At 40.5% G+C, this 24,632-nt stretch overlaps 1 protein-coding gene across 1 annotated transcript; it reads left to right on the forward strand.

The window, feature by feature from the left end:
* Window positions 1-8,439: 8,439 nt before the first annotated feature.
* Window positions 8,440-24,632, forward strand: ppap2d (phosphatidic acid phosphatase type 2D). The gene is made up of 6 exons (XM_086289474.1): window positions 8,440-9,048; window positions 19,022-19,179; window positions 19,355-19,644; window positions 19,747-19,804; window positions 22,682-22,858; window positions 23,075-24,632. The coding sequence occupies exons 1-6, from the start codon at window positions 8,841-8,843 to the stop codon at window positions 23,177-23,179; spliced, it is 996 nt and encodes a 331-aa protein (XP_086145600.1). The 5' UTR covers window positions 8,440-8,840; the 3' UTR covers window positions 23,180-24,632.

Raw genomic sequence — 24,632 nt, forward strand, 5'->3', positions numbered from 1 at the left:
TCATTACTTTGCTGATTTTTTTCTATGTGTATTTCTCCACTAATATTAAAATGGAAGGGTAAAGATGTGTACCAACATGACAATATGCCTCTGTTACAGTTTATCCTTAAAAATATTTGTTTGGAACTGACGCAAGCATCATAACCAGAGATAAAAATAGTAAACTGAATATAAAAGAAAGAACTGTCGCAACATAATTCAACCACATATTGTTGACTTATCAACAACTTATCTTAAGTCTGATCTTATAACAGAATGTCACTGCAAAATTTAGCAGTGGAACTCTAAAAATGTTGTGATGAGCTGTTTACTATTTGCGCTTTTTAAAAATTCCCACCTGCAACTAAATTCTGCTTGTGGTCAGTAAATGTGGTTTCACTTTCTCTGTTTGTACTTTGACAGGGGAAAGTTTCATGGCAGCAAAAACAGGATGGGCTTTGGTTCAGGTATGCGTCATCAAACTCAATCACTCAGAAAAAATGATGCATGCGGTGTTTATGACTGGGAATGGTCAAGTAACAGAGCTGTAAACAACATGCCCAGACTTGTTACATGGATACATTTTAGTTAAATGAAATTATGAGAAGCAAAAAAGGAACAAGAGATTGTTATGTTTTTTTTCTTTTGATAAGATGGGGAAAGCCGATGAGCAATTGTTTTTTTTTTAGGAGTCAGCAGTATCGAGTCATGTGCATGTTTAAAGGACAGTGAGAAACCCCTGCTGTCTCTCATTGTGTGATGAATACGATGACATGAAAGCAATGATTCTTTCTGCAATGCAACTAGCTTACTTCTGCATTGTTGATGATTCACTATTTTCCAAAACATAAGCCAAAACAAAGTGCGCAACTCATGATAAATCACAGTACAACTTCTGAGGCACATACAATCTATATCACATTCTGATCTTATCAATGCTATGTTTGTGGGAGCTGGGCTAACAGAGCACATGGATTTTCTTGTACAAGAATTGCAGCTTCCACATTTTATAGCCACAAAGGAGACAAAGTGATTTTTTTTGTTTGTTTCTTCTATTTGAGTGTCTTTGATTTAGTGTGATTTTAGAATTGTATAGCAATTTTAACCCTTCTGGAACAAAAGTGTTATCCAGTGCCCTTTGTAGTGGACAGCAGGTCTTACTGCCTCACATCCTGAACTTATTTTAATATTTCAGGAAGCAAAGGGCAGGACGAGGAGAAAAGGACATTTACTCAGAACTGTGAAAGGAGAGTCAGACTTACAGCTGTCAGGAGATGAGGTGGAGCAAGGCCAGCCATTAGAGCAGGAAGGTGAAAGCTCAGAGGAAGACATACCAGCCTTTGAGGAGTCTGAGTCAGGGCAAAATAATGGCACTCCAGAAATATTGTGCGAGGGCTTTGAAGTTGTCTGGTGTGGTTTCTCAACTGCCACATTGGATTTGAAATCTTTAGGCATTCTGATTTCTAGAAAACACACACACACTTAAAGTTTCACTTCTGTAATGAATTACATTTATGAGGAAAAAAGCATTAAAGTCTATGTGTCTTGTCTTTATCAGTTGAATTCAGCTTAAACAATACATGAAAGGCAAAAACATTCTTCAGCATATCTGTGTTCACGGCATGACTCAGATAACACAGGATTTGAATTTACTGTTTCCTGTTTTCAGCTAATAGAAACTAATAAGACAGATTCTTTAAGATTAGGCAGTCCATCAAAACAACAAATGTTCTTGGTGTTAATGATAAGAGACATCTTGAAGAGCTCTCTTAACTGAATACAGCAAGACAGCTTAAATCTGCTGAGCCCACAACTTCATAGCCCTAGCTTACAAGTAATAGACTTTGTGTCATTATTTTGCCATCCACTGTTTACATATCCTTCTCTGAACTTTCACCTTCTTGCTGTAAGATCAGACCCCACTCCACCTGCATCTCCTGACAGCACTAAGTATGAAACTGACTAAGTAAGACTCTCCTTCCAGTTCCAACATTTGCTGTAGCATGTGACTGTCAAATCTAAATATCACAAATTTTTATTCTGGGTCTCAGGAGGATTTATGATGACTTACAGCCATCTAGTGGCCATAAATCAAAAATGCACAAAACTGAGACCATCAGCAAAAAGGAAAGAAAAAGTTCAACGACCAACAAAAGCTCGTACTTAGTTTCATTAGTAGTTATGATTATTGCCCTACAGTAAATGCAAAGCTGTGATACTGTGTTCCAGACAACTGAAGATGGGGTTTTACTACTTTTACTGCATCACTGTAGAATTTCCCACAGAAAATACACAATTCAACATAGAGAAACAGTTTCCTTTTGCTTTCTTTCATTTCTCTCTGAATACTCCATTTCTTCCGAGTTCAAAACTATGGTTGTGGTTGAAAGATTGTTGTTGTGGTTGAAAGATTGGCTGTGCAGTATTGTATTGAATTCTTTGTATTTTACTTCCAAGGATCCAGATTTACTTCTAATTTGTAGAAGGTTAGTCATGGGAAATATTTCTTCAGGCTTTTAGGTTTCATTTCATTTATTTTCAGCCCAGTCCTTCTATATGACAGGATCTTAAATTAAATCTTTCTTTTACTTTCTCCCCCATTTTTTCTTTAATTGAATCTCTGACACAGACAATTGATAACACAGTTTGATAGGCATAAAATGTGTTTTTACACTAACAAACAGCTATTGTGCAAAAACATGGAATATTTTGCCATGGTGTGCAGTAAATGGTAAATGGACTGGTTGCTCACATTTATACACCAATGAACGCATCAAAGAGCAACTTTGGCTACAGTTTGGCATGCAGACTGCCAAAGATCAGACCACCAACCGTCCAGTCAGGAAGTTCTGCCTCCAACAGTCACCCTGCTACCTTAAAACATCTGAGGAAAGTGGCAGGCCTAAAAAAAACTATCTAAAGCAGATGAACAATGGAAGTCAAGAAGGGAGAGAAGACTGAGGTATACAAAAATACACAAAACTGCACTGAAAATCAGCAGCAGCAGGTCTTATGGAGCGATGAACCCAAATTTGTCATTTTTGTGCAAGTTGTCATTATTGTGTACAGAGGAGGTCAGGAGAGAGGTTTAGTAGTGAGTATCAGCTATCTGTAAAACATGGTGGAGGCTCTGTCATGATTTGGGGCTACATTTTAGCAAGTAACGGCGTTACTAACGGCATTACTTTTTTCAGTAACGAGTAATCTAACTAATTACTATTTCTATCATTACAACGCCGTTACCGTTACTAACAAGAAAATGCTGTGTGGTCGCGTTACTATTTTTCAACAAACAGAAGGTTGAAGCTGTCTTCAGCTTACTGCATCTTATATCAGTTGCACGGAAGTAGCTTCTGGCACAACACCTGGAGCCAATGAGTGCTGCTGTTTGACTGAGGGAGAATAAAGTAGTCGTGGTAAGGCAATCACATGACCACTTAAAGACAAAGCAACAAGGTGATAGATACCAGTTTATAAATTGTGTTGATAGGCCACGCAAAACCAGAGTCATGATAAACAATACATACGCGTGTTTTTTCCTGAATAGTTTCATCACGTTTACTGTCTAAGGAAAAGCGCAAGCAAGCACTCTCTGCTTATGACCAAAAAAACCCCCAAAAACCAAAACAAAAAACAGCCCTTTCGTGTTGGTGGAAAAATGCACCATGTCGACCAATCAAAAATGATATGACAACATGACATTTAGTTGTTTAGGAAGAGGGGGAAGGTTTAGGAGTGATGGCGAGAAATACAGAGCAGAAAAAGAAAGAGACTGAGTTTTGAGATGTGAGAGATGTGTGACGTTTAGCGTGTTTGGAGCGTGTAGTTAATGTGTTGTCTTGTGTAGTTAGTGTTTAGTGTTGTGGATAGTTTTGTGTTGTGTGTCAGAACAATGAGGCGACTGCTGTCTCCAGGTAGAAAACAGGAGTGATACACCTGCTGTCAGACCCGCAGGTATCAGGCTGTGCTGTTCTCCTTTATAGTGGACAGAAATTTTTGGAGTGGCACAAATAATTTGTGTGGCATCTTATTGAATGCAGTTTGAAATGGTTATAAAAAATGGTAAAAGGTAAATGGCTGCAAATAACTTTGTTGTTTGTAAAACTTGAACAATTTATATTTGTATTTAAAGTTATGAAATATGATTCATTAAACATGTTTGTGGTTGTTACAGTAAAAAATATAACTTTTTTCTACTCAAATGTTATGTTTTTTGTCTGATTTTAGATCAATTGTGTTAATACCAGAGGTGGGACCAAGTCATTGTTTTGCAAGTCTCAAGTAAGTCTCAAGTCTTTATCCTCAAGTCTCAAGTCAAGTCTCAAGTAATGTCAGGCAAGTCAGAGTCGAGTCTCAAGTCACTGGTGTAAAAGTCAGAGTAAAGTCACAAGTCTGAAACTTTGAATTTCAAGTCCTTTCGAGTCTTTAAAAAAAAAAAAACGAAAAAAGTATGTTGCAGTTATATGCTAAATGTAAATAATATACCATGTAATTTTAAAATCTGTGTTTTTCTCAACACATGACAAAATAGTGAACTTAGAAAATATACACAAATTGTGAAATTGCACCTCTTTAAAATGCAGCTCAATTAAACCTAGCTCCAAGAATAATTTTCACCGACAGTTCTGAGATAAGCTGCATGTTATTCTTGGATGCGGTTGTAGGACCAGCTTTAAAATCGCATGACAAAAATATCATACACATTAAAAAAAACTGTATCACCAACGTAGCCTGGACAACATTTGCTAGTTAGATGAAGTCAGCTATCTCATTGTAGCATATTTATATGCATATTTATAATTATACGGTTCTTGGAGTGAGTGCACACACTCATGAAGTTTAGTAACTTCAGGTCACTGCAACAAGCCCAGGTACAGTTTACCGCCGGATGGGTACAGGACCTTGAAATGCACCGTGTAGAACGAAAGACCATCGTACGTATCATAAGTTTACCAGTCTCACAAATTGTCGTCATAAATACACATTCCTTAACCGTTTATTAATAGGACCTTTGAGCTCAAGGGTAATTAATTAGTAGTGGAAATAATTTCTGGTACCCATCACAGAAATGTAGCAGTGACAATAATATTGTATGCTGTAATCGTACTGGGCAATTAGTGATACAAAACAACTGTTTTATCCTGTGAATAAAAGTATATGTTTTTGTCAATGTACCATAATAACAGAAGCGAAACGCAATATTGTGTCAGGACAATTCACTATTTATGCACAATAAATAAAGGAGCATAGCGCGACAATTTCTGTTCAGCGCCAGACTTGCTTGTAACCTATATCACCAATTATGTTATGAAAATGATGTATTAACTACTAAAAAACACTGACCTTCGTGTAAATGCTTGGAGCAGACTAACCGTGAGCTGGAGTGTTCTGGGACGTTATATTTGATCTTTGAATGGCTGCAATCCAGTCGCCTCTTTGTTACTTCGGAAACATGGCTTGAACAATTTCTCTTAAACGACGTAATCCGATAACAACCGATCTCTTTACCCGTCGGCTTCCCGTGGCTGTCATGCGACCGGCTATTGCAGTTAATAATACAACAGCTTCTTGACATTTTTGTGTTTCTTTTTATCGCTGTGTGACTGATTTCAATTGAAAGCCTGCGTGCGCTAGTACCGCTTGCCACGAGTTCCCAGAATCCTTTGCGGTTTTACCCCTGAATGACGTCACATTTTCAATTTCTATATAATATGTATGTTAAATTTTATATTTGGGGTGAAATATCAAGTCTTTTCAAGTAAACCGGTTCAAGTCCAATTCAAGTCCCAGGTCATTGGTGTAAAAGTCCAAGTCAAGTCACAAGTCTTACAACATTTTTTCAAGTCAAGTCTAAAGTCATAAAATTAATGACTCGAGTCTGACTCGAGTCCAAGTCATGTGACTCGAGTCCACACCTCTGGTTAATACAGTATGTCAAAATGAAAACATAACTGTAAATTCAGACATGGGAGGTTGTGCTGATGATACCAAACAAGGCAAAGTAAATAGTTTTTAAAGGTGAAATGTAGAGGAAACATCAAAAGTAGTTAAAAAATAGCCAATTATACCCTGGACCCCAGAGGGTTAAACATTTTTTTTAAAGTAATGCAATAGTTACTTTTCAAATAATTAATTACTTTAGAATCTTGTAACTCAGTTACTAACTCAGTTACTTTTTTGAAGAAGTAACTAGTAACTATAATTAATTACTTTTTCAAAGTGACTTTCCCAACACTGGTGCTGTCAGGGATCTTCTCAAAACTGATGGAATTACAGAAAAGTGCCATCAGAGTTTTAATCCAGCAGATAAAAAACTATCTGGAAAGTCTCAGATTAGCAACCACTTCATTTTTTTAGCATGATTGCAAACACACTGTCAGTGCAGTAAAGGCACTCATAGATAGAAAACTACACAATTAAACACTATGAGTCACAGGTTGGCCTCCCCAGAGCCCAGACCTCAACATTATTGAAGCAGCATGGGATCACGATGACAGAAAATGGATTAAAAGGCAGCCAGCGCCAAAAAAAGAGCGTTGAATGTCCTTCGTGTAGCCTGGGATGTTTTTTTCATTTCCACTTAAACTGGAAGAAATTACAAGAAAGAGAGTTCAGGACATACATAATGTTGATTTTCAAGTTCATTAGAATTGTACAAACTCTGTTTTTGCCTAATATATTGTATTTCCTTGGATGTTTTCATATTTCAGTAAGTCACTAAATAAAGAAATTAGTGGTGACTCAAGAAGGTGATGAAGTACTGTAGGTGTGAATGTGAGCATGGACTAATTACAACTTGGATAAGTTGCAGCTGTAAAATGGATAAGCAGCTAAGAAAATGCATCGATGGACTGATACACATTTTTAGTTTACAGAGATTTAGCAGATTTTTAAAAAAAATTATGGAAAATACAAGATAATCCATTATTATTTGGGACCACACTCCTATATTGACATTTTTCCTTTTCTTAAAAAGTTTATCCAAATATGAACACACATTTTCTCTCTTTTTTTAACAAAAATAAAAAAAACAGTAAAAATGAAAGAGCTCTGAAAACATCCATAAAAATGACCACTACTGGAAGGCTTTTGAAATGAAGCAATGAGTGATATGTGATGCAGTTATAATCTAGCTTTTGGTGCTCATTGCAAATGTGCAAAGCTTTTACCTAGACAATAAGGATTAACCTGCTAATCCAAAAGTCAGTTTAGATCCATATCGTGAACTTTTTGTGCCGTTTACTTGCACAGCAGATGCATCAAAGGTTATGAAATAAAAGAACTGAGTCAGAAAAAACAAGGGTGACATATATTTGTTTACCTGTAACCCTATGAATGCACTAATGCACCATCTGAACATCAATGATTTCAAGGTTTTGTCTCACGGTAGGCTTTAACGTCTACTTTTTACAGTATGTAAAAAAAATGAAAGAAGCATAAAAAGTGGAGAAATATTAAAACAGTGCTTGTATGTTTTCCAGGTAACATTCAGTTTTCAGTTAAAAAAGGGAGTCTCCATTTCCATCAGGCTGATGGTCGTTTGCGCTATAGAAAATGAGAGATTTTGAATATTAGATGGGAAATTACAATAGGTGCTTTTGGCCATTCAAAGCCTAATAACTAATGAATAAGGTAGACGAATAATTCATAATAGAAATAACAGCTTGAGCATCAGCAGATGGATGAATAGCTTAAAGTATCAATTTAAAAAAGCTGATGAACTTTTCAGAGGCGAAGCAGTAGTACTTTAATCTTTACAGCAGGTGGCAGGATACCTCCAACGAACAAAAGCTTTAATAACGAAAGGAATCAAATGACCTATACAGCTTTGGATTAACAAATGAAATATCATGATATTTCATAAAGCCCTTATGCCAGTGGGGCAAAGACTAGACTTATATCACGCTTTCAGATTGTTTTATTGAGTGGTCTGGCAGACAATCAAGCAGCAGTCAATATTATGGAAATTAAATTAGCTGTATAGTGAGGAAGTCGTGTGCCCATTAAGGCATAAGGCTCAGTGCAATAAAAATGCCATTAAAAAGTCATCACAACAAAGGATATAAGATTACTTTCTACAAGGACACACTACACATCATTATTATGGAATGTATTTATACCCTCGTTTTGTTTGGTTTTGGTTTGTTGTTTTGATTGTGTAAAATTTCTGAACAACAAACTCTTAAAAAAAAACAACAACAACCCACATGTCCTCTGAACTCCAGAAGTTGTATGTGGGACACGTCCTGACACTGGCGAGGCAGTTTAAGGCATGGACATGTACCCGGTCATGAGGTCAAATGGATCGAACTTGTTAGCAAGCTCCAGTCTGATCGTTACATATTGATTTTCTAAGTTTTTTTTCCTTGCCCCAACAAAATGCGTAAAGTCAAACCCACTACCACATACCGGAAATAACCAACTTAAACGCATCAGCACTACTCGACTTGGGATAGGAGGAGCAGTCACGGGGTTTATTTTGAAGTTCCATTAATGTGCGCTGCTGCATACATGTTTCGCTCGGGACGTTTCAAAGTAGTCTGTAGAGCACGCTCCAGCGGTAGAAGTTTGTTGTGACTCGGTTTGGTCGGATGCTTGTTTTCCTCTGTCTGGTTTTCTCCTGCCTTGCTTCGCCCCCCCCTCTCTCTTGCCTTTGGATGACCGACGTAACCTCACCTCGCGGCCGGTTGCTTGACCAGGGTCTCCTGCTGTCAAACTTTAGTTGACATGATTTGGCGCACCGACGACGGATGGACTTAAAGTTTTTGGGATTTTCATCGTTTGCCAGCCACTACAAACGTAAAGGACTTACTGGAACCACATTCGAACAAGTTGTCATTAACTTTTAACCAGCCAGAGACATGCAGAAGTTAAATTCCACCGGTACTCACAGCAGCATGCTCCCCCAGGATGAGGAGCTCCAGCGGCGGTTAGCTGACAGCGGAGGATCCGGGGAAGGGAGGGAGAACGGAGCTGGGAAACAATTCCTCACCCAACCTGAGGTGGAAAGCTCGTTTTGCACCAAGAGGAAGATGCTTGTTTGTTTGGATGTGTTGTGCCTTTGTATTGGTAAGAATTTGTGTTACTATTTCACTTAACAAGTGTACTATTTTAAATCTTTAAATACCTAGATCAGTGTTTTAATGACTCTTGAATTCTGTATTTGCTTTTTCCCTAATGTCATAAACAAAGTTGGTTTCAGACAAGGGGCAAAAAAGCACAAACTATCCAACGCTGGATTGGGATTTGTTAAAGTTAACGAAGCTGCAAAGCATTTTTCCAGAAGTCAAGTGGAAACTGCTCAGACTGGAGCAGAAAACTTCAGCTCGGTCCCCTCTACATGCACGTGGGGGCAGGAGGGAGGGAAGAACCGGGGAAAATGTGGGTGGGGGCTCAGCTGGCAGCAGCTGAGTTGTCCCGGGAATTCATCAGTTCCCATGGTAACTCTCAAATTTCCCGGGAGAAGAACGTGGGAATAAGGATAAAAACGTGCCCCGTGCGTATGATCTGGTGCTGAATTACCTCTATGCAGAGCTCTTTAGCCTCTCTCAGGGTTAGCTTACTGTTTGTAGCCAATAATTCACCACAGTGTGCACAGAAGCCTTGCTTATATAACTAGCAAGCTTCACATCAAGAAACAAAAACTGCCAAGGCCACAATCAACACAGAAATGAGACCCAACGGAGATACTAATCACAACCCAAAAAAGTTAACTTATTATGGAGAAAAACAAACTGGCAGTAGATTCATATCAAATAAACGATAAAAGCAGTAATAGTCACTAACTCAGGCTATAACGTGATTGTCCAGATTGCTTTCATTCAGTAAAAGGGAAACAAATTGTCATTCTGTTCTTCCAAGTGCTTTAAGATTGGTCGAATACTCTCTCAGTGTATTCTTAAAATCTACTTATTATGGCCAGCGTGAGATTGAACTTGCAATGCAGCAGAACAAACAGAACCTCAAACACTCAAGTTGAAGAGTTATAATTGTTCAGAATCAAAGTAAAAGGTTGTTATGCATGTTGACATGTGCTTTAGGCCTGATTTTAGTGCCACCTTTTTAAAGATAGTAGAACCGAATCACATGTTTTTTCTTCTAATGATGCAATGAACCATATCTAAGGACTTTAATGCTTCTGTGTTGTTTTCAGGGCCAGTGCTAAGCCACAAAGGGTATAGGGAATATAGAAAAGTTAAAGGAAGAAAAAAAAGAGTTCTACTTCTACCTGAAATTTGTAAAATACCTCAGAAAGGTATTTTTGCTTGTAATTGTTTCATTAACTGTACTTCAGCCCCTTTCTATTAGTAGAAATCCTCCTAAAATTTGTACACAGAGTTTGTTTGTTTGTGTAATAATACATAATTCATAAATTCCATGCCGTCATCTCACATGACTGCGAAAGGGACGGGAGCACCAGTGTTGTGTGAATTAGTGTTTCAGCTGCAACTGAAGCCAGAACCCGTCTAGGCAGACCGACAGGTCTCAGGCTTGGCCGTTAAATCTTAGGAAGTAGCCTGGCAAACTCGATGACAGGTCGAAGTAGTCACTTTTCTATTCTGTACTATGTTATTCTTAACCCCTGCAGGTATACTATTAGCTGTTTAGTTTGTGCACTTTTCTGCAGCTTTGTTCTGGGTTTAGGAAGTGGCTAGCAACTGAGCATCAGTCAGGAAAGTATAGGAAATGGGCTCTCTCAGTTCTTCCCCTAAGACATAAACCAAGCACGCCACTAGCTTTCTCAAAAAACTGTGTGCTCTGACCCTTCTTAGCCCCGGTCTGAACCGATAACAGTTCTGAGCCTGTGTTGCTGGGCATCAAGCTGAACACAGCTGAGCGGATTTATAAAGTTTGTTGGACTAAAACGTTCAAGTCAAAGCTCAGCAATCTCTAAAGTCCCGGTTTGATTTGATTCTTTGATATGTTCCTGGTACACTTTGGCAGCAAACGTGTCTGAGAACATACTGTTACACGTTTTCAAATAATGACTTGCAGTAATAATGCAAAGGCACAAGGTATTAGAGTTTGTGATTAAAGAGATTTATCTTACTGATTTTGAGAAGTAGAGTCTTTTTTTTTTTTCAGTTTTATTAAGCACAGTGAGACCACAACACTAGCTATTATATGTCACAGATAACAATCAAATGTCCTGAAATAAGATGTAATTTACAGTACAAGGCATTATTTCCCCTTATTGTTGCATACAGTGCTGTATGGGCTATTGGATTACTCCATCCTGACTGTATCTGTCTCGCAGAAGCCCGACATTGACTCATCTATGGGCATTTGGCATTGAATGTCATCAATTGTTGGAAATGAATTGGACCCTTCATTTCTCTTGACCCTCATATGTCTGACTAATCAAAATTTCCCTTAAAAGTGCCTTTATCAGATTCCCTCAGACAGTTGACCCACCAGCGTTATTCATCCTTTAAAGGGGCTCATTCACAACTGTAAAAGTGGAATTTGGCCCTGAAGCACCGCCACTCTTTATGCAATCAGCTGAAGAGGGATTCTGCAATGTTCTGAGGTTATCGCTGTCTCTTTAGGGCTTAATTCACATTTGAAGTGGCGACGTGAAACTAGTATGTTGTGGTGTTGAATGAGCTTTAATCTGTCTGTGGAATGTGGTGACATTGAACTCATTAACTGAGGCTTTGGCTGAGTTTACCTGACCTGATTCTTTCTCAACACCAGGCTTGTCTAATATTGTTGTACTTTGCGTATCGTAGTGTTGATTATGGGGGTGTTCGGGCATGCACATGATGCCTGACAGAGATGGATTGTTTTGGTTAAGCTCAGTGCCAGTAAGTTCCATGTGATTTGCAAACTGCAATTTGTTTTCAAGTCTTTGCCTGTGTGCTAAAGTGTGTGCATGCATTATTGCTGGGACTGGGACTCAAAGAGAGATGACAATATTTTTCACCCTGTGGCTGCATGTACTATGTAGAGCCCAGCCACGCACATGTCAGGAGGTTTGAGGTTTTTGTCATATCTGACGAGCGTGCAGGGACAAGACTTCTAGACTATGCTGCTATTTCCCTCCTGCGCAGGTGGCCCTGACTCTATCATCGCCATAATAAAGTAACTCTCTTTAAGGGTAACTGAATGAAAACAGCACTTGAGTAGCCTGCTGCACAACAAAAGCTCATACAATATAAGTGAAACATAAAGAATGTTATGAGGCACGACTTTTCTCTAGAGGTTAATTACAGAGCTATGCCATTTTCACACATGCCTGAAATGCAAAAGATCATAGCCGTGGTTAAAATGATACAGTTTACATGGATTGTGTTTTTGTGTACAATAGAAAGAGAAAGCTGGAAACAGTTGATTGCTGTTGTATGTGTGTCAAGACATGAAGCAGCTTGCCAGAACAAGATGACTGGTATCTACTTAAGTGATCTGAATACTGAAAGGCCTGCCTCTTTCTACCCTACATCCGCTTGTATCCGCTTCTCTTTTTATTATCTTTTCTTCAGCCGAGCTCTACTTTGGGACCAAAGGTGTCCCACTGATGTAGTGAGGCGTGTGAGTGTGTTTTACGTCTCCATGTGTTTTGGGCGGGTGTCAGATTTTTGTTAGAGGATTTTGGGTTATACTTATTTGGCAGAGAAAGCTGCCAAGTGAGTCAGGCAGCAAAAGGCTGACATGTCAGAGCGTGCAGTTGTGTATAGGCTCCGAAATATTAAATTGTGTGCGTATGTGTAAAAGTGTGGGTGTGGGTGTTTTGTATGTGTATGAGTCATCGCTGTTAACTACCCTACTACAGCTGCCATGTGCTTGCTGTTTGTTGACAAATTTGCCGGTCTTGTTTTGCTGTGTGTCTTAGGCCCTGACTCTCTGAAGTTAAGGAAAACATTGGCGTCAGTCTGCGGCTGACAGATGGAGCGCCATTAAAAATGGCTCAGTCAAATCATTAGCTAGTGGAAGAACTGATTTCGCTTTCTGTCCCCTCTTAGTCTATTAATGCATCTCCTTCCCGTTTGACAGTGCTGCAGAGTTACAGGAATCCATTAAGTGCGCTGTTGCTCAGACAGACCACATGGGCCTATTCACTTCACTTCTCGGTACATCTTCCTTCACCCATTAGCACGCTGGAATCGACTAAGTCCCACGTATCTATAGGCTGAGGGGCAAGTAAGAACTTGAATGAAGGAAAAGCCCCAAGGGTGGAGAGGGGAGTAAGATCCGGAAAGACTGAGGAGGCAGAATCTACAGTAGGGGTCAGGGGTCAAACCCTTGGTTGCTCGAGGGATCCTATACACAGCTGTCTGTTTATGTCTCAATGAGGAAGTAGTACTCAGAACCAGATAGGAAATGTTCAGACAGCAGATAGCTTCAAATGTACTTTTAATGAGACAGCTGTAATCTTCTCCTAGATGACGATTCCATAAGTGCCCAGGGTGGTCCATAGGTATTAGCTGTAATGAGCGAATAAAGATGTGTGTATCGCTCTAATCCTCAGCGCTCATTAGCTCCAATGGGCCTGGAGAGGATACCAGAAGACTGTCTACCTGACTCCGAATACAGGCTGTAACTCCGCCTTTTCGTCTGTTAGAACTAACGATTTGTCTTCTGTCTGTCTCCCTATAAGAAAACTTAGACATTCCCTCTTGGCGCCATTGCATAGTTACCCATCATCGGGTACATTTTATCAGTGTGTCTCATCTCACCTGCTGGAGACCATCCTCCCTTAATCATCTCAAGCTCTGACTGTCCTAACAGCACATTCCCCTGCAAATCCGAACACTCTGACAAAACAGCCCTGCAGGTTTGAACTCTTTCCATCCATAGAGTGCCACCGCAATCATGCTGTACCATGCTAAATACCTCTCCAGCAGTCTAACCCAAAATCCTGTGTCATTTTCACATTGCAGACTGGCAGCTCTCATCTCACAATGCACGCCCTTACCTTCATGCCACAAAAACCACTGGGGAACTCTTTAAAGTTTCCAAGATATGCACCACAGTGGCGGGTTCTTTATGTTCTTACTGAATCAGACAGACAGACTGCTTCAAACTTCCCCGCTCCGGCCCTGAACTCCAGAGTCAGGCTCCAGGAAGCAAGGCACTGAAGTGTGGCAAGAACAGAAGCAACTGTGGGAAGCATGTCTCTACTGGCTAGTGGCAACAGTAACAGTGGAAAGGGCAGGCAAGAAATCTCCTGGTGCACTGTTAGGAGTTGAAAAAGCTAAGTTTTTAAGCGTCATTGTGTTTTATTTTTCATGGTCATGGAGACGTAGGGTTTGCATTTGCTCTGTGTTGAGTTATTAATGTAGTGCATTAAACCTCCATAAATATTAACATTTTTGGCCAGCGAGGTACTTTGAGCGGTCGACTGTTTCTTTCTGGGGCCCCTGTTTTTGCCTACATTACTGAGTTGGGTATGGGCTGATAAATGAAGCAGTGGGTGTACTTAAACAGTGTGTGTGTGTGGAGTCCAGCTGCAGCAGATGTTGATGATAGCAGATGGTTAACAAAACTCTGTTGCGGCTTCTCAGCCCGCCTTTGTTCTTCACTTAAAAATCTCTCGTCGACGCCATCAGGGCAGACAAAACAGACCCATCTCCCAAAACAATCCAGCCAATTATGGGAAAGTAAAAGAGTGTGTGTGGGTGTGTGTGTGTCAGTAAGGAGGCTAACACTTACTCTTCCCCCATTCCTCCCTTACCTGGATTGGGCCACCAAGGAAGAACAGGATGTACCTGTCATACACACACTGCACTTTAATTGAGTTTTTTGCCATCCGCGGTTGCCAATAATAATCACAGCCTTGGTGCGAATGAATTCACCTGCTGACTTACCTGCCCTACAGTACAACTGCCTGTGTGTGTTTGTTCTTTTGTGTGATAGAGAATTATGCAGTGAGGCGCACAGACTCTCTCTGGACTAACTTTTAAAACAGTCTTTTGTTTCAGGTACAAATTCTCAACTCTGCCTGTAATGATCTCAAACTGAGAAGGGATTAGATGAAATAACAGATCTTATGAAGACGGCTTCAGTCATTATTGCACAAATAATTGCAAAAACCCACCCAGTCCATCTGCAGACTGCCATTTATGAGCGTACTAGGAATGCCGTCACGCTGCTTCCTTGTAATGTTGTTACTGGGGATTATGAACCTCGCAGAGATTCAAATTCCAACACTGCGCGATACAGTTCACTGGCTTATTATTTTTGAAAGGTTGACTTGAAGGTAAATAAGCACCTTAAAATTTAGTTGTGATCTCCTGGCACATGCAAGCTGGTGAAGAGCTCAGTGTGGGTGGACCACCCGTGAAGGGTGCTGCACAGGCCACGCTCATCCCGGTCCCAGGTCCTGCAGGCCACATGGCTCTGTGTTGACAGGTCACTAACAGTCTGTCCTCTAGCTTTATCAAAGGGCAAAAGTAGAAAGAGGCCTGTGCAGTCAAATATTATTGAGTGTGATGGAAACAGATGACCATTACTGTGGCTTGGAGATAGCTTTAGGATATGTCATGCTAATCCATGAGTATACACAGGCTGTTTTTTAGTGATAGAAGCAGCAGCATCCATACGAGTGAATTTAGCTCTGTGATAGTGATTGTGGTGTCTGCATTAATGGCTGTGTTTTGGATCGTTAGGGGGTTTTTCTGTGGTTCATGGCTCTGGCATGGTTGGTTAATTTTTTCCAGGTGTTTTTTTTTTTTTTTTTTTGCGGTGTGTTTTGGTTGTCTTGTTAATCTATGCGGCTGTGGATTTGGTTTGTCTGCATCTCAGTGAGGTTTTTTTTTTTTTTTTTAATGTGTATGTGTGTCGGGGGGTATTCTGCCTGTTGAGGCGGGGTCGTGTTTACAGAGCGGGTCCCATCAGAGCCCAGATCTCTGACCCTCACATTCCAGAACCACCACTAATCGCCTCCGTCTGCTGTTCTTTAAAGAGGAACCTTTGCTGCATGTCTCTTGGCTCCATCTTTCCAGTTTTTCTCACCCCAGTTTTACTGCCCCCCCCCCCCCCCCCCCCCCCCCCAACACACACACACACACACACACACACACATCCATTTGTCAATTCTCTGCCCTTGTGGCCATGCATCGCAGCCTAGCTTTCAGTCCAACAATGAATTGATCAGTAGATGTTGAGCAACATGACTTGAAAGTATGTCGATGAATTCCTACCATCTGCCCTCTTTTCTTTGCACTCCTCCTTAAACCACTTTTTTCATTTGCTGTTTTTTTATTTCTTTATTTTGTTGCTTTTGGTTGTTGTTGTTCCCCTCTCACAGTGAGCTCATTCTGGGCTGTGGTCATAGATGTGTAAATTAGAACCAGAACAGTTTCTCAGAGAGAGGCACATATCCCCTCTTTTCCTCCCTTCCTCTTTCCCCTTCTTCTTTCTATCCTTTTGACTATTTGAAAGCATTCCTGCTTTGAATGTTAGGCCCAGTGAGCAGCACATTTTGGCTCTTGGAGCCAGCCCACTCCTCTGACTCCTTTTGTGTGCTCTTGCAGGCCTTCCTGGTCTGGCTCTCTTTTGAGCATGTCTTGGCCAGGTGCAGAGGTTGGCTCACAGCTGCCTGACAGATGAAGTGAGAGTCTGTGGAGTGTTTTTCAGTCATGTTGTGAAAACATTTTGAATGTAGTTGTAAAGCATAGAGGTTGACTGTGACATAGGAGCTTGTAATTTCTTTAGGATTGTTCACAAACTAAATAACTAATGTGGTTTCAAGTATGTTTGCTCAGTTTTTCTCTTGTGATATTATCAAGGAGCTTTTTAAACCACTAAACCACTTTTGTCATGTTTAGTGATTATTGCATGCAAAAATGGGGAAGCATTACAAGCCGTCTCTGACTGACGTGACACTTCCTTCGCCTTTAAAAAGTCTTACAGTATAAGTGTTTGGACTTTAATGGAGCTTCTCACCATTATCTCTGTGTCAATACAACAAAATACTGATTTCTGGAATCAGATGAGGGGCTTTTAATGGATTATATGGAAACCAGAAAGGGTCAATAGAAGCCCCTGTTCAACACAAAATAGTACTTGTTGTTGTTTTAAGTATTTGTTTCATTATTAAATGCTAAAATGTATCATCAGTGTTTGATTACCCCCAAACACAGCATGTCTCTCTCAGTTTAAAAGTCCTTATAAAATGTCATCAGCGTTTTATTTTAGTGGATTGTTGTTGTTGTTATGTTGGGGCTTTTGCATAACACTTATTTGAGAGGAGCTGACTGTACTGGAGAAAAAAATCTGGGTGTGGAATCAAATACCTCACGTCTCCACTTGGGTATGACATGCATAGGGGTATTATGATCAAGTGATTCAAAAAGATGCATTTCATGCAGGTAACACAAAGGCAAACATGAACTCTCATTGAGGTTATTTATTTATCTACCAATTAGCACAAAAGCAAACACAGGTACTCCATTGATCTTAGCTAATGTAAACTCTCACTAGGATAACCACAAGATAGATAGATAGATAGATAGAAAGAAGAAGTTCTAATAGATTATTTTACTAGCAAAACATGTTATATGAGGCACATCAGTGAGCTGAATTTCCATATGAAGAATCTGTACATGTGTTATCTGGATGGGATGAGTGAGAGATTGGGGTCAGATGTGAGGCGTTTGCTCTGTGTGCTGGCGTCACAGGCTCTGCTATCTGTCTACAGGATGTTTCCCTCTCTCCTTCCCTGCCGTAACATCTCATGAAATACATGGACGCGAGCTTGTTTTTAGTCTTTGTTTTGTCTTTCTGGGAGGGCAGCTTGACTTTGACTGCAGAGTTTTTTTTTTAACACACACACATTTGACCTATGTCTTACTGTATCCCAGCCTTAATCACGTCTCCCGTGCCTATCAGTAAGTTCAGTAAGGTTGAATGAACAGCATGGGAGTTTAGTTGACTCTGTGTTTGGTTAAAGCTGATACGGAGCCAGTTTTGGCAGATCTCAAAGTGGACAAACTGTAGCTACCTGCTGTTCATCAAATACTCATTTCCCACTCTTTTCTTTCAAAATTTGGTGATTTATCATGATTAAAGGAATGTTTTCAGACCCTTGTTTATGTGTTTGAGTGAGAATCCTTCTGGCCTGGTTTTAAATGTGTATCCTGTGTTCTTTTCAGTCACGTAGTCTGAGAGATTCTCTGGCAGGAGCAGTGTTTTGGCCTGGGAGCGTTCCAACCAACGAGCAGGCCTGGGATGATAGGGAAAGGCACAGAGGTTAATGATTAGTCCCATGTCCTCGCTGCATTCCATGGGGTGACAAGGGGACATGGGATAAGGGACAGAGAAATGGAGCATGCTGGGACTTTAGAGGGATATTGGCTATTAGTGTTAAGTACAATGCAGAACAAAAGCCGTGCCGCTCAGCCCTCGTTTGTGGAGCTACAATCACCACCTTCCAATTCGTCATTTAAAAACTGGTTAAAACGCTAATTTTCCCCAGTGAACTTTGATCATGAGACTGCGTGGTGATGTTTACCTAAGCAAACCAGACCTTGGCCACTTTCACCTGATAGCGTAAATTCTTATAATTAGTGACCAGGCAGTAAACATAATGTGAGACAGCTGTTAATATAAGTTAAGATGGATTAAACTGTGAGTCACTGCTTTTGGCTTGAAGAAAACATACTTGTTTAACAATACACAGTGACTTTATTGTGTTCTTTGAGCACACTGATGTTTTTGTGTAACATGCTCTCAATAACTTCTTCCTCCTTCCTCATCTGAATTCTCCACTGTCATGCTGCCTCCATTTTTTCACATCTTTTCATGTCTGTCAGCCTTCTCCTTCTCCCTGCTCCCATGTTGAAAGCAGCTATGTGTGGAATTCCCTGATCCCCAGGATTCTGGAACTCATATCACCAAATGACTGACGCTTTAATGCTACCCCCCTTTATTATGTTAGGCCATTTTCATATGAGTAGACAGTACCGTTGTCCATGTATCGCGCTGTCTCTTTTATTTGTCATCGTTGTTACACAGACCACATCATAGATATTCATCAAGCCATCTTTTGTTTTGTTTTTTTGTCTGCCTCCACTCCCTTTTTCCCCCCCGACCCCCACAGCCTCCATCCCATTTTTTGCATGCGAGATGAAGTTTGTGACTCCCTACAAACGAGGCTTTTTCTGCGGAGACCCCAGCATCACTTATCCCAACATAACGACCGAGGCCATCCCCGACAGCCTGCTCATCGCTGGTGGCATCGCCATCACTGGTGTAGCGGTAAGACAGTAATTGATGTTATGTGTAAGGACAGTGAGTTAAAGCTATCATCATCTTCTTATAGTGTAAATGTGCTTGTGTTTGCTTAAAAGTAAAACAAACATACTTTCACAGTATTTGTTCAGCCGGGCAGTATGGCAAGTTAAAAGTTGTCTCCTGTCTTTGTTTCTTTCAGATCGCTGTAGGTGAATGCTATCGTGTGCGTTTCCGAGGTGTGCACTCACGAGCTTTTGTTAGAAACTGCTATGTGTCATGCCTGTACAAGGAACTGGGAAGCTTCCTGTTTGGCTGTTGTATTGGTCAGTCTCTCACCAACATGGCCAAGCTAAGCGTAGGTCGCCTGAGACCCAACTTCCTGGATGTGTGCAACATCACATATGCATCCATTAACTGCAAGGAAGGCATCTATGTCCCTGCAGAGTCCATAGTCTGCAGTGCGGAGAAGAAGTTGGAGGAGGAGGCAAGGTGTGTGGTTTATGTGCAATTATCTGCTTTCTCAGGGTGCTGTATACAGAAACCCAAGTTAATGTGTAACATTTGGCTGCGTTTATGGATCTTCTCTTTCAGGAAGTCCTTCTTTTCCGGCCATGCTTCCTTCGCGATGTACACAATGCTTTATCTGGCAGTAAGTCACCTTTGCTTCACAAACAAACAAACACACCCAGTCTATCGGCGAACAAATCTGGAAAGTTGACCTCTACATACACCTGAGCTCATATTGTGTAATTACTGTATTCACCCCAGTGTTTATAGTATCAGAGGAAGATTACAGTTCTTGCTTTGTTTTCAGTTTTTAAAGACAACACCAGCCCCTAGAGGCCGAGAACAATGCTAATTGAACATGTGGAAAGACACACCAAGCCATGTGCTGTTAAATACATTCACGGTTCCCGATCTTTGAGAGAACCAATTCTCTACAGGCAGCCAGCTTCCAACCAAAAGGGCTGGTGAGACAGAAAGATAGGGAGGAGGAGGATTTGGAGTGGGGTAGAGAATGAGGGAGAATGTTTTCCACAGGGAACATGAATAGATGAAGAGACTCCACAGACAGAGGAGGCCTTGTTGTGGGTCTCATTTAGTCGAGGGGGGAGAGCTGAATATGCCTGCTGAGAGATCGACAGGCTTCTTTCAGCAATAGACACCCTCTCAACCCTCCAAGCCTCCCTCCCCATCTCTTCATTTTTTTCTCACAGCACACTGCCCTGTAGTCATGGGCGCATTGTGAGAGAGAAGTGACAGTTAGAGGGAGACAAAAGCACATTATTGTCTATGAAACGTTCACATACTTCACATAACCATCATCGCTAGCTGCTAATTAATGGTTTTCAGGTGACATAAATATTTGTATTCATCTGAGATGAATGAAAATAATTTGTTGCTTTTCAAAACTCAAAGTGAGGAGAAAACCTTCTCTATTTGTACAGTGCTGTGTCTTATTTCTGTATATTTCAGTTATAAAGAGCCAGACTTGCAGGTTGTTATTTTTGTTTTGTCTTAAGCAGTAGTTTTCCAGACTCTCTGAAAGTCTTCTTTCATTTTCACTTCAGTCCATCTGTCTGGGACTAGAGGAAAGATTTTTTTGTTGTTGTTCGTCAGACCACTTACTGTAACACTGACCTATGAATTGTTCAAGCATAACACCTATCTTAGTCACAATCTAGCAAATAACCAATTATAAATTATATTTTTAGGTACTTTGCTACTAACGGCCTGTGACAAAACACATAATTTCTTCCCATTTCTTTAACCGAATCTATGGAAAATATGTTCGAAAGGGATAAAATAACAGTTGCACCAACAAGGTGATTCTCAAAGAGCATTTAGCTCAAAAACTTTACATATCTGTGCATGGTGTACACTGTTTCCTTAAAATATTTGAGGAAACTAGATAAATGGAAGACAAAATACGAAGTTTCAAGCCTAAAAAAACTAAAAGAAATCTACAGCAGATGAGCAGTATTTGAAAGTCATGTCCTAAGAATAGGGGGGGGGGGGGAAATCCAGCAAAGACCTGACACAGTACCTCAGAGACACAGCTGGCCCTGTCCACCTACTGTTTGCTGAAACCTTGTTAGAGATAGTCTCAGTGGAAGGTTTGCTTTCAAGAAGGAAACCGGGAAGAGAATGCTCCAGTATGCTAAATTAGACAAAAACGTCACGTCTTCAAGTCATTGTGAGTACATACAGAGAAGGTCAGGAGAGAAGTTCAACAGTGAGTGTCTACAGCTATCTGTAAAACATGGTGGAGGCTCTGTCATGGTTTGAGGCTGTATTTCAGCCAGTGGCGTTGGGGATCTTGTCAGCATTGATGGAAATATGAATGAAGAAAGTACGTCAGATTTTGACTCACCGCTGGATACTGTTTCTGAAGCATCTGATTGGCAGTCGTTTCATTTTTCAGCGTGACAATGCAGTGCAGTAAAACCATACCTGGATATAAAAATTCACAATGGAACACTGTCAGTCATAGACTGACCTCACAAGAGCAAATCAAAAAAATAATAATAAGAGAACAGAACAAAAGGCAGCCAGCAGCTACAGAAGAGCTTTGAATATCCTTGAAGATGCCTGGAGAACTATTCTTGAAGACTACTTAAAGAAATTACAGGGAAGCTTGCCCAAGAGAGTTCAGGCTATGTTCAAAAATAATAAAGAAAATATCAATTTATCTTTCAACAAATCACTACATCTATTTCTTCTTTACCTAGCAAAAGATAAAGAAATGAGGGGTGGCTCATAATTACTGCACAGTTTTTTTACAAGTCCACAGCAAAATGTTCCTTTTTGAACCAAAAGAGAAAAAAAGGGATGAATATTGTGGGACTGACTGAGAGGAATGAAAGGGTAGCGAACTGAAAGGAAGAAGTGGCGTGACTAAAACAAAAACCTAGTGTTTTTTTTCTCCACACAAGCACGCACACACAGAAGTTGCTGCTTACAAATTATTTGACAGAGCTTAGACAACCTAGTGAGAATGTGTCAGACTTGCAGCTACACGCCACCATGACCTTGCCAGCTACTTGTGTGTACAGCAGGAATAGTGACACCTGTTCTCAGTTAAGATAGGAAAAGGAGAGACAGCGAGGATCGGCTTGCCAGCAGTAATGTAGACCACATGCTCCCCAGCGGCTGTTTGACTCAGACATACCTCCAGCCACCTCATAAAGCGAGCCCTGCATCTGCATTCAGCTCGACCTGTGACCCCATTTTCACGCACACAAACAGGACCTCTGTACTGTAGCGCTGATGTACGGGATGAGGATGAACAAAAGCAGGAAGTTGGGTTTTAAAAGTGCTAATGAAACCATGCCAAACTTCTCTTCCCCCCTCTGGGCAGCAGATTAAATGGATGTTCATGTTCCACTTAGTTTATAGAACTTCAGTCATTAGACATAACCATAAATTTATGTTTGTGGGGGCATACATTAGCACATAAGTGCCCATAGCCATATATTCACTTAGTAGTGAAAATAATAATGGTATTTATCTTCTTTTTTTGCAGTTCTACCTGCAGGCACGGCTGTCGTGGCGAGGAGCTCGGCTATTGCGCCCACTTATACAGTTCTTCTTAGTAATGATCGCTGTCTACACCGGATTGAGCCGCATCTCAGACTACCGTCACCATCCCACTGACGTCCTTACAGGCTTTATTCAAGGAGGGCTCACCGCATACTGGGTGGTATGTTAAAATTCACTGTTGTCTAAATAGCCTGAATACCAGTTATCCTTTTCCTCACAGGGTTTGTTTCTCGCTGCTTTCTGCTGACTGTGTTAGCTCAAACACTATGCTTTCTTCCTCAATTTCCACTCTCTGTTTATAAACAGTGAGTGATTGACAGCATGTGTGGTCTGCGTGTCTTTCCTGACAATTGTTTTTTTTTGTCTGTGCCTGCAGGCCTTCTATATCTCCACCATGTTTAAGCCCTGCGCCCGCCCAGACGGGTCTCCCACTAGCATGTCCCTGGAGAGTCCACTGTCCAGCCAGCAAACTGTCTGTTAGCAGGTGCATGCAGTCATTTCAGGAATCGGAGGATCAGAGAAGTGAACTGCAGAAATACAGGGAGAGCAGTAGATAGCACAGGTGAGGAGCACAAAGAACTGAGGAACTAGTTTAGAAGAAAGGATATCATTCTAAGAAAATATTGAGAGTACAATCTAACCTGCTTATACTTTTGGTATATTGATATACACGCAAACATACAGTCATCTAACACATATAGACATAAGATAAATGCAACAAGACTACAAGTCAAACCCGTCCAGTGGAACAAACTTTGTGGTAATATTAGAAATATTTTTTTATATATGAAAAAAGATTAAAAGTGTTTATTTTTCAAGATAAGTTGTAGAAGCTGCTAAAGTTGAAAGCTAGTTTGTTTTCTTCTGGTATGGAGGGCTTTGGCAAGTGCGTTTGCTTAGCTTTCAAAGCCGAGCCAGTCACCCTTTGGTCACGGGTTAGAGATGAGAAAATACCAGCCTCGGTTTTTGGTTTTTGATTCCTTGCTCAGCTTGGAAAACATGAGCCAGCAGCTGTTAACTGAGACCATCGGACCTCAGATGTAAAGACAGCTCTGTGCAAAGTGACGGAACAAGCACAGGCTTCCTAACGATCTTTGCCTTCAGTCGCACGACGTGCCACTAACCTAAAAAGTCGACCCTACACCACTGTGACTACATGATAAAACACATGTAAGCAAAGGACAACAATGTTTGAGCTGTGATAGAATGCCATCTTTCTCTTTTGAGTAACCAAGTCAGTGACTGGGAGCAATCTGACCAGGTAATTTGTCTTCCCATTCACTGCCACTTTCCTGCTACTAACCACTTTGACTGTGTCTCAGAGGTGGAGGTTTTGACTGAATTTTGTAACCTCTGACCTTTTGTCCCTGGACTCCAAACTCTTGAGCTGCACCTTGATTTATGCCACTCAGACAGGAGCCGTGCAGCCGCGATCCCAGCGGTCCTCCTGTGCGTCTTTATTAATAGCACTTGAACATAGTGGAACCCTCTAATTATAATCAATATTATATATTTTATCACAAGTTTGAATAATCAGTGTTTATTTTTGTTAATGTCTGACTCATACACTATATTCTTTTCATGAAAAGATAATTATTCAAACTGAATGTAAATAGCAATTTCATTTTATAAACCACAGAACCACAGAATTTCAAGTATTAGTTCAAGTTTTGGACCGTTTTTACATGTTTATGTAAGTGTTTGTATTTACGTTTTTGTCGATCGGGTACAGAGAGTTGCTCTTGTACCTGTTGTAACTACTAGACTGAGCCACAGATGTTATCAGAAAGCTATATATATTTTTGTGTTCCCAGATATTTTTGTTTGTTTGATTTGTCTGTGAATGCCACAGCGGCAGAAATAACCACTGTACTCAAAAGAAAACCAAACCATTAAACCATCGAATGTTGAATGTTTCAAAGTTCTTCTGTCTT

The sequence above is a fragment of the Aulonocara sp. 'chitande type north' Nkhata Bay genome, linkage group LG4, assembly GCF_057382095.1.
Source record: "Aulonocara sp. 'chitande type north' Nkhata Bay isolate Kocher_YH1m ecotype deep benthic linkage group LG4, A_spYH_male_GT1.1, whole genome shotgun sequence".
Classification (NCBI taxonomy): Eukaryota; Metazoa; Chordata; class Actinopteri; order Cichliformes; family Cichlidae; genus Aulonocara; species Aulonocara sp. 'chitande type north' Nkhata Bay.

Bases quoted from the DNA above. Each gene is read 5' to 3' on its own strand.
- ppap2d (XM_086289474.1), top strand. From the start codon at position 8,841: ATGCAGAAGTTAAATTCCACCGGTACTCACAGCAGCATGCTCCCCCAG. The intron at 9,049-19,021 runs GTAAGAATTTGT...CGACCCCCACAG, and splicing joins TGTGTTGTGCCTTTGTATTG to CCTCCATCCCATTTTTTGCA. The intron at 22,859-23,074 runs GTATGTTAAAAT...CTGTGCCTGCAG, and splicing joins GGCTCACCGCATACTGGGTG to GCCTTCTATATCTCCACCAT.